The sequence below is a fragment of the Drosophila simulans genome, chromosome 2L (genome assembly GCF_016746395.2).
Source record: "Drosophila simulans strain w501 chromosome 2L, Prin_Dsim_3.1, whole genome shotgun sequence".
NCBI classification, from domain to species: domain Eukaryota; kingdom Metazoa; phylum Arthropoda; class Insecta; order Diptera; family Drosophilidae; genus Drosophila; species Drosophila simulans.
Genome location: NC_052520.2, coordinates 471,851 through 481,613, shown reverse-complemented (window position 1 = coordinate 481,613; position 9,763 = coordinate 471,851). Strand labels below are relative to the sequence as shown.

General features: G+C 46.5%; 4 protein-coding genes across 4 annotated transcripts; 1 reads left to right on the top strand and 3 right to left on the bottom strand.

Moving 5' to 3' along the window:
- Positions 1 to 4,053: 4,053 nt before the first annotated feature.
- LOC6730459 (tetratricopeptide repeat protein 8) lies at positions 4,054 to 6,608 on the bottom strand. Its single transcript, XM_016179326.3, has 5 exons — positions 6,440 to 6,608; positions 5,566 to 6,004; positions 4,654 to 5,501; positions 4,403 to 4,591; positions 4,054 to 4,346 (listed from the first exon to the last, which is right to left on the bottom strand). The coding sequence occupies exons 1-5, from the start codon at positions 6,596 to 6,598 to the stop codon at positions 4,128 to 4,130; spliced, it is 1,854 nt and encodes a 617-aa protein (XP_016022916.2). The 5' UTR covers positions 6,599 to 6,608; the 3' UTR covers positions 4,054 to 4,127.
- Positions 6,609 to 7,015: 407 nt separating this feature from the next.
- Positions 7,016 to 7,908, bottom strand: LOC6730458 (ADP-ribosylation factor-like protein 16). The gene is made up of 3 exons (XM_002077603.4): positions 7,790 to 7,908; positions 7,291 to 7,724; positions 7,016 to 7,236 (listed from the first exon to the last, which is right to left on the bottom strand). Exons 2-3 carry the CDS (start codon positions 7,677 to 7,679, stop codon positions 7,044 to 7,046), a joined length of 582 nt encoding a protein of 193 aa, XP_002077639.1. The 5' UTR covers positions 7,680 to 7,724; positions 7,790 to 7,908; the 3' UTR covers positions 7,016 to 7,043.
- Positions 7,909 to 8,092: 184 nt separating this feature from the next.
- LOC6730457 lies at positions 8,093 to 8,986 on the top strand. The gene has a single exon (XM_002077602.4). The coding sequence runs from the start codon at positions 8,099 to 8,101 to the stop codon at positions 8,522 to 8,524; it is 426 nt and encodes a 141-aa protein (XP_002077638.1). The 5' UTR covers positions 8,093 to 8,098; the 3' UTR covers positions 8,525 to 8,986.
- Positions 8,698 to 9,527, bottom strand: LOC6730456 (60S acidic ribosomal protein P1). The gene is made up of 2 exons (XM_002077601.4): positions 9,320 to 9,527; positions 8,698 to 9,168 (listed from the first exon to the last, which is right to left on the bottom strand). Exons 1-2 carry the CDS (start codon positions 9,389 to 9,391, stop codon positions 8,902 to 8,904), a joined length of 339 nt encoding a protein of 112 aa, XP_002077637.1. The 5' UTR covers positions 9,392 to 9,527; the 3' UTR covers positions 8,698 to 8,901.
- Positions 9,528 to 9,763: the final 236 nt, after the last annotated feature.

The following is a 9,763-nucleotide window of genomic DNA, read 5'->3' as shown; positions in this document are numbered from 1 at the left end:
GAATCGCTTTTGCGGAATTGGCGCGCATTTCTGGCCTTTTTTTTTGGCAAAGTGATCTTTCAGCCAAGAGCAGCTGCCATTGATCCTCTTTCTATTCAAAATTCCTCGGGCTCTTTGCGGTATTGGGCAGAGCCAAAGTCGCTGGCGATGATGATATGGCGAGGAGGCCAGGAATTTATTGAATAAGTTGGCATATGACGCGGGTACCAACCCACTGATGTTGATGTGGATGTGGTGTGTGTTGCTGTTTCTGGCGTGTTTTCGCTACGCTCCACTGCCAGTCGATGGCTCGTCGATATCGCCGATTGTCGCATACCCCCTACCATTTCTGTTAAAAGCCCTCTCCCTGTCATAGTCTGGATGAGTAAATGGCATAGCAATGGACCGGGCTTATTTGTTGGGCATCAAAATGTAAAAATTACTAAGCAATCTTGAAAATGTTCTACCCTCTTCAAGCACTTTTAAAGTGAATGCAAGCCCCACTCAACACCCAACACTGAACACCTTATCACTCGCGATCGAGAGTATCGTAAGCTTCGATGAGTTGACGATTAGGTTTCCGCTTCGATTCGCTGTTCGATTCGATTTGCTTTGTTTTCAATTCTTTTTATTATGGTCAAATATTTCTGCTGGCCACGATAATGGTAATGGGCCGCCCCCCTTTCACAACTTCGTGCTCAGACCATCATCGAAAAATGTATCCCAGGTATTTTTATTACATTTGTTACACTAACTCACTTCCTATTTGAATCGCTGGTACGGCGAGTAGCTCTCTTTTTTGTCGAGGAATTTAAATAAGTTTTTAGGGTGGTGAGTCGCAAAAGGAGTGGGAGGTGGTGCACAGGGCAGGGTCACCTTAATGGGAGAGCGAGAGTTTCAACTCCGACCTTTGGCTGGCCGAATGTGTGTAGTATTGGGAATGTCGTGCACTTGGAGAAATATTTAAAGTGATGCATGCTACTGCTATTATCTTAAATTCCTAAAAGGCAGAACCATAACTTACTTTTTGGTCAAGTGTACATGCTCGCCAAGTCGGAGTCAAATCGAATCCGAAGAGTCTAATCTGCCTACCCTACTTTCACTCCATTTCCAGTCGGCATCGCATCGCGGCTCTTTGGCATCTCATTCGATTCGATTCAATTTATTCGAACCGAACTTTTCTCTCTCTTCTCTCGGTTTTAGCTGGCGAGCGGCAATCCGACTAAACTGCAATGAAATTTCAGGCTGCCAATCGATTTTGCCGCTGCTGCAGTTAGGGATTTGCCTTTTTTGGGCCTTGGAATGCGGCATGTTGCTGCTGTGTTGCTGTAGCTGTTGCTGTTGTGTTGTGTTGTGTTGCTGCTGGTCCTGCTAAGCCCCCGGCTGCAACGTCGCGGCAGAGCAGCTACAGCAACCTCCAACGGGAGCAGCAACAATGTGTTCTAAATAAATTCCGGCGAAATGAAATTCAGGGAGCAGGGAGTCGGGAAGGGGTCGCAGATGTATCTTAAAGATACAAATTCTGTACGCTGCGCGCAACGTGATTGCAATCTTTAGCATCGTCATCATCATCAGCAGCAGCAACAACATACAGGATATACTCGACCGATCTGCGCTTGAAGGAGCCCTATTGGCGTTAAGTAATATTTCATTTTATAGTCAATTTAATCAATACATATACCCTATACTACAAATCCTCCCTGAATACCCTGTAAATACCGGCTAACAGCAAGAGGAAGAGCAACGCAAGGCACGAGTTTCGAGGCTGCCAAGGCCCCAAAGCCCCAAAAAAAGGAAACAAACCACACACACCATAAAGGCAGCCACGCAGCAGAGAACGTCGACGTCGACGTCGCGCGTGCGTAGTGCGAGCGGATGAATACAGTGAAAAAAAAAGTATTTACCAGGCTGGGAGTCAGATCCAACCCTTAGAGGTTTGATCGAGCATACGTTCTACAGGGCAATTATCGATTCAGTAATCTTTACACACAAAACGTCATCATTTTCTCGCTGTGCAAATTGTTTGCCTGTTGTTGACTTACCTGTTTTGGCCTTTCCTTTGCTTTTCTTCCTTTAGAGGAGATTTCTTCGCCAGGAACATGGGGGATCTTGAGGGGGGTTATATGGCCGCTAAAAATCGACGAAATCATCCAAGCTCCGTACAGTAGCTGATGCCCTGGCTCCGTTTGCCTGGCTGCTCTTTTTTTTATGTTTTTAATGAGCTTTTATATGGGCTGCAGGATCGGAAGAACCAGTGGCAAGGGGAAAGGAATGACCCGGGGCAGCCAAGCTGCATCTCCATGTCAGCCGGAGAAGATGATGGTGCTTTTCGCTCTTGCGGTCTACCCACAACCAGCCTAGACATGGACTTCTCGGCTATCAATGGATTCACGGTAATGTATTTGGTTCCCATGGGCTCGGGAAAGAGAAGGAGCTGGGGGGCTGGTTGCCATATTATTATGGTAACACAGTTTTAGGCAGAAATAGAAAGAAACCGCAGGAAAAACACTTGTTCAAACAGAGGCGTGTGAAGTGTGCGGAATGTATGCACATATACAATTTCACACATGACACACATCTCAAAACAATTTACTTAAAATCAAGTTACAGATCTATAGATACTAATGCAGCACACCAGAATCTGAATTATAGTTCTATATATTTTGAGTCCGTTATATATGTGGCAATGAATGTAGAGTTGAGTCGATCAACTGATCGAAAAATCATTGCATCTGGAACAAAGCCTAAAGAAGTAAAAGAACTTGGCGTATCTCAGATCGTTCAGCTCGTGCGCCAGAAATATTTGAAAAGCTGCTAAAAGGGGAGTCCCGAGTGGGGGGAGGTGAAATGGAGTATGTGGAGCCCGGCGAAATACCTTTCTCGACTCAGTTCCCGACTCACAGCTCAATCTGCAGCTGTCAGGTGTGGCCGGCTAATTGAGAGTCGCGTTACGAGATCATCTTGACACTTTGGAGGCACCTGCCGCCGGACGAGGCGAATCCGGCAATGATTAACTAGTCACTCCGACTGAGGGGCAGGTGAGTTTTGAGCAGTGCTGCAATTCGCTGGCATGTCTGTGATAAAAATGAAAAGTAAAAAGCCGTCAAGTGCCCGCAAACGCTGACGCATTTCGACCCAAAGGCTGATAAGCCCAGTCAACGCGAATGCGAATTCAATGCCAAAAAGAAAACGAAACTCTCCTCGAAAACGGAAACGGGCAAATACAAGATACAGATACAGATACAGATAGAGATAGAGATAGAGATACACGTAGATGTGTAGAATCAGATAGACATGTACACGCCAACAAAATGTGGCTGGACTCGCATTTAAAGTTAGAAAACAAACAAGCGACGAGCATTGTAAATGATTCGTTGAACAGTTTTTAAATATTCTCTGTCGAGTAGAAAAATTTCTTGTACACTGAAGTATGAATGACCAAGGTTCTTAAGATCCTCAGTTATCAGTCTAATTTGCACCTTCAGCTTTGCATCCGTTTTGAGGTCGAATTCTTTTCAAAACCACATCTATAATTCATGAAATTTATTGTTTTTCCGAGTGTGTGAACTGTATGTTTATCTTTTTTGGCACATCTGGAAGCTCAAGAGCGTTATTCAAATTTCGATTAGCATCTTGGTCCCCGAACCGTGGGATCTGTAATCCCCAACTAAGTAGAACGGCCGCTTCTAGGCTGATAAATATTTGGCTTTTGCATGCCAGCGCGATGAGTTCAACGTCGTCGGACGTTGCTAGTTAATTTTCAAACATTTATCAACAAATATTTGGCGCTTATCATTTGTTCTAGTCAAACAAGGGGGGCGGGGTGGGGCTTAGTGGGTGGTGTGGAAGAACACTCCCATTCCCCGCCAGAAGCAACCTTTTCAGCTCGAGCATCAGCATCAGCAGGTTTGCTGACCCGAACACCTGACAAATGGCACAATGATTTCACAAACTTCTCCATTTGCTGCTGCTGGATTTTGCACAACATTTGTCGAAGATTTTCTGCTGAGTCCGCTAACTAAAATTGTTATAAAGGTGGGCGCTTTAAAGTACTTCAAAAGATAAATCACTGGGTTAAAGTCAATTAGCATTACAAAGTGAATGGTTGCAATTGTTTAATTTTCGAGCTCTGTAAGTGACATTAGGTTTTATAGCTTGTAATGCACATCCATGAAGTGCAGATTGGTGGTTACCTCCGCAGCATCGGGCATCACATCCTTGGCTGCATTCAGGTAGGACTTGGCCCCCAAAATGTCTCCAGACTGAGCAGCCAACACAGCCAAGTTATTAAGTGCGGCTCCATTCTGGGCATCTGATGTGAGGCATAGTTGGAGACATCTTTTGGCTAAGTTGAAGTCACCAGAAGTCTGTCGAAAAGTATTTCAATAATGTATACATTAAATATACATTAAACCCCACTTACCACCGCCACAAAACTGAGATTATACCAGATGTCTGCCTTTTGGCCGGGTTGGGTAGCCGTGGCCAAAGCTCGTTGGAAACACGGCAGAACCAAGTCGATTTGCCCGCCATATAGACAACACAGCGCTATATTGCAGTAGAGCTCAGGAGACTGGGCTCCCAAGGACAAAATCCTCCGGTAGTACATCAACTAAGGTAAAGAGGTCTTTTCAATTTAATGTGCACTCCTTATTATTAGGGTCATAATATTACCGCCATTTCCGGATTGTTGTCGTAAAAGTAGCCCACAGCAATGCTGGCGAGAGATTCCACATTGATTGGATGCAGTTTGGCAACCAGTCTGTAGAGCTGCAGTGCGTCCTCCTGCTGTTCCATGGCCTGGTGGATTCTCGCCTGCTCCAGACGGTAGGTGACGTCAAAGGGTCGCGAGTCCACCACTTCGCCGATCACGAGCAAAGCTCGATCGGGTTGCTTTATTCTTTGGTATACTCTGGAGAGGAGTAGATAAGTGTCCGGATGGGGAAAGCTGGCCAGGGATTGCTGCAGAAAGGGCTCCGCTCTTCGTGGGTAATGCAGGGCAAGAAGACATCGGCCCATCTGCTGTTGCCACCACCAGGACAGTGTGCATCCAGTGGACCCACTGGGCTTCTGGCGCTCAACTTCCAGAACCGCTTGACAAAGGGAGTGGGCTTTTTGCACATCCGCTTCGTGGTAGTAGAGGAACTGAAACAAGGCTTTCACAAGCGTTTCCCGTTCGGCGTATATGGTGGGATTCAGACGGGACGCCTGGTACAGTTTCGAAGTGGCATCACCTACATTGAAAGCCGCTGCCGAGGTGGCTCGAATCCTGGAGGCGGTTCCGCAACGAGATCCCAGCGAGGATCCCGGTCGACTGAGACTTGTGCCAGGTCGAGCCACTGCCGCCGATCCTGGCCGGGAACTATTTAAGCGGCCATCACTGGAGTGGGCCACTCCGGAACCCCTGCTCCGCGCCTGCTGCGCCCTCTGACTGGTAAGGGGGCGTGGCTGGAAAGCGGTCTTTATACTGCTTCCCGGTCGAGCAGCAGTGGCTATACGCTCAAACTCCACTTCCTCGGTGGCTGCCAGCAATGGCAAATTATTAAACAATTAATGAGTGAGACCAAAAAAATGTCACTTGCTTACCCTCATTCCCGCCATCGTCCTCGTCCAGGTCGTCCACGTACACGCGCTGCGTAAGGGCGCGCATCTTTAATTGCCACACGCCCTCCATCAGCCAAGTGGGCATCATGATGGACGGCCCAGAGTCAACTGCCCCGGCTCCACCTCCAGCTGCTCCTCTTGGCCTAGGGCCAATGCGTTGCAAATTGCTACCGAATCTGCTGTGCTCCGCCTGCTGCTGCTGGTGCTGCTCCTCCTCCTCCACCTCCTTGGTGGTGAACAGTTGGACATGGCCATCGTGACCGGCCTGCAGGAGTGCGTTGCACAGCTCCGCACACCTCTCGTAGGAGCGTCGACGGTAGAGGGACACCGCCCTGAAGTAGTCCAGCTCCAGAGTCGCCAGCATCGCTGATGCCATCGATTCGCGTCCTTTGTCTTTAGTTGTCACACTCGGAAAAAAACTCTACACAGATGTGGAGAATTCCGCATAGAACGAGTAAATTTGATAAGGTTGGTCAGAAAGAAATCATATTTTGGAAATCATATTCAGATTAATATAATAAATAAATATTTAGATTCTCAAAAAACTTATAATTTCGTTCAGTATATTGTGTATCTGTGTCCGATTCAAGTGTTTGAATTCCTCGGCTGGGTTCCTTTTTTCGGGCTCTTCTGCTGCGCTTCGATTGCTGGAATTTTAAAACCGGATGCGTGTCATTCCTCTGCCCCTCCAAGCCCGAAAATCCAGGGGCATCAGGAATGCGGCTGCTGCTTCCTGCGGTTCATCTCCCCTTCTCCGCTCCTCTGGACTCCTCCGAGTTCGAATCTGGTCTCAGTTCTTGGCTCGTCTCCATGCCATCTAATTTTTCTATGCCCATAATTTGTACTTCCCGCCTACCTCTTTTCCACGGGACTTAATTTGTAGATTCCTCCGCTGCTGCGGTTTCTGGTATCGACTGACTGGCCTCTCGCAGGTATAGGTGTATACTCGCCATATGGAAAGGGTCTTCCGGTATGGCTCGAATTGGTTAGGTTCGGGGTACGAGTCGATTACCATGGATACCTGGTCGGCCAAAACATTAATTACTTGGCAGTGCGCCTGTTCCTGTCACTGGGGAGTCACCCTGTTGAGACATCCTGACTATACCACCCTGTGAATCTACCTAAACTTCTAATGTTAATTTGAGCACTAATCATTACAAGTTAATGGTTTTCCTTGGTTAATATATCCAACTTATCCTTGACTCGTCTTCCGGGAAGGCATCTGCAGCTGCATCTCCTTCTGCTTATGGGAAATCTGCTTTTTGGGATGTCTAGGTCTAGTCTAGATATTAACTTCTTTCTCATAGATTAGGCAGTGCTCACGTATAATTTTATTAACTAAAGCCACATAAAGATGCATCGGAACAGAGTTTAATATTTTTACTGGTCTATCTTTCATGTGAGTGACAACATGATTATGGAAAACAAAACATTAATGGGTTTCTGGGATATTTTATTATTTAGGGTCTTTGCAGCCAATCGTAGATGGGGTCCAAGCCCACTTTGGTGACGGCGCTGGCCTCCACGATGGTCACCTGCTGGCGGATCTGCTTTTGCAACTTCTGCATCTGCAGCATGAGCAGAGCCTCGTTTCGCATCTGGCGGTAGGAGTAATCCATTTTGGCCAGCACCAACAGGATCTTAGTATTGTGCCTGCGACGAATATAACTAGTGCATGAGCTTTCAGTTCATTTCCACCTTACTTACTGCAGACGCGGCTCGGTGAGGATTGAATAAAAAAGAACGCCGGCGGCTGAAATCTGACACAGATTAGAGGTGTCCACCACGTAAATCAGCTTCTTGACGTCCTCGAAATACTGCCTCCACAAGGGGGCCATACTCCCTCCAATTTCCAGGATCTGTATGGATTTGGGCAGATTTTTACCGCCGTGAGGAATGTTAGCTGGAGTTTCAGCGGGAGGGGGCTTATTTTTATCCCCATTTGGCGATTTTGTTGGAAAATGGATTCGGTAAATCCCAGTGCCAATGGTGGGCATGGAAAACGTGGTTTCGTCGATGGTTTCCGGATCCTGTAAAGCTTTTAAAAGGTGCGTTTTGCCCGCTCTTTTGGGGCCCAAGCAAATGCAGGTGGACATTTCTGCTTTTACTTGGATTTTATTTATGGATCTAGCAAAGGTAGCCTTGGTTACCAAAGTTTATTAATTAATTAATTAAATTGCAATAGCAATAGTTAGGTAACACTTACATGTTTTTATTTCTATTTTATTTTATATTTCAAATATTTACAAATGGTTGAAAATTTAAATTCAATCGCGTAATCAAAATCTTGTGTCAGTAGTTCAAATTTTTTCAGCAAGATGGCTCTCTTAGGAAAAGTGCAAAAGTTTGAACTGAGTGCTCACGAAATTCGAAACCATTCGGCCACACTTCAAATGAGCACATCAATGCATAATCACTATCGATAAGATATCGATGTATTTTTCATCGCTTTTTCATGCTGTCTCATCGTAAACAATATCAACATTGTTAAGCGGTTTTAAAATTGCTCAAAAAAATGAACCACACAGCTGACAAACCTCGACAAATCGGATTCGACAGGCAGTTTTCAGCGGACGTGAATGGCGTCCCCACGGAGATAGTGTTCCACTGCTTCGCCAAGAAGTGGTTTTTAGTCATAACGCAGCTCGGCAAGATTCCCGGCATCTACAACGTGCACTTCGATGTCAAAAAGGACGAAAGGGTGGTTCCCTATCTGCACGGACCAGTGGACAATCCGGAGTTCCACGTATCGGTGCCCATCACGATGAACTGCTGCTTGGGCTTGGACACTGACGAGACCCGCAGCGCCATCCAGTTTCTGGTCAACAGAACCGGACTCCACAAGTGCCCGACGGAGTTCGTGGTGGGCTTGGGTCTCAAGCAAATCGACGGACCCAATCTTCGTGCCCTAGCAAAGATCCTCGAGGAGGCGTTATTCTAGTCTACGTTCGTTATATCCAATAAATATTAGCTGTATGACAGCTTTTGTAAAAAAAACCTTGAACATTTTAATCGGAGCCTTCAAACCCGCCTGACCAAATTATTGGCCTATTCTACTGCACCCTCTTTCCTGTGCTTAACTAAAATGTAATCTACTCAAAAAAGGCAGTGGAATACCAATAACACAGTAAGCCAAAATAATTATGCACCGTTGTGAAAAGGAGAGTCTCGATAATTTTTTAGCAAACGTCTTCTATATTTCCTCACATTTGTACATTAAAACGTGTACGCAGGTCGGGAAACACGGGCACACGTCCACCTCTCGAGGATTACAGCACAAACACAACGGATGTCCGGTTGTCGAGAGTTCTAGAGGATTTAGTCGAACAGACCGAAGCCCATGTCGTCGTCAGACTGGTCGGACTCCTCCTCCTTCTTCTTCTCCTCCTTCTTGGACTCGGCGGCTGGAGCAGCGGCGGCGGCAGCGGGGGCAGCACCACCGGCGGGGGCGGCACCAACTCCGGATCCGATGTTGGTGATCAGGTCCTTGACGTTGATGCCCTCCAGGGCCTTGGCGAAGAGACCGGGCCAGTAGGGCTCCACCTCGACATTGGCGGCCTTCAGGATGGTGTTGATCTTCTCACCCTGGTGAATCCAAAAAATAAGATCAGCACATGTTGCGGCAGTGCGAAAAATAGCGTAAGACCCGCAAATTGTCCAATACTTCCGGCCGATGGCCGCGGCTTTGGAGGATTTGCTGCGTCCCCGATTGCAAAATCAAAATCGAAAAACTTACGGTGACGGCGACATCGTCATCGACGAGGATGAGGGAGGCGTAGACGCAGGCGAGCTCGGCTTTGGTGGACATGTCGAAGTGCTGTGGCTAATCACTGATTGTGCAAGTTGCCAAAAATTAATTGTTTATAACAAATGGCCTTAGCTCGGGACGAGAACAAGCACGCTGGTCAAAATCCTAAACCGGAAAGAGCAGTTGATATGTAGTGTGACCACGCCGATAACGAAAAAAATACCAAGCGTCAATGAAAATTTTCATTTTATTGTCAGGAAATACTAGTTAGGAGAAAACTCGTTCTTACTTCCAAGATCATCTCTTATTTAAACTAGTTTATTCTTAAGCTTCTTAAACAGTTGCCCTAACACCCTTCTTGGTTATATGTTTTTCTCTCTGTTTTAATAAAAGACATTTCCGTAATGGTATTGAGAATACTGAAAAAAAGAC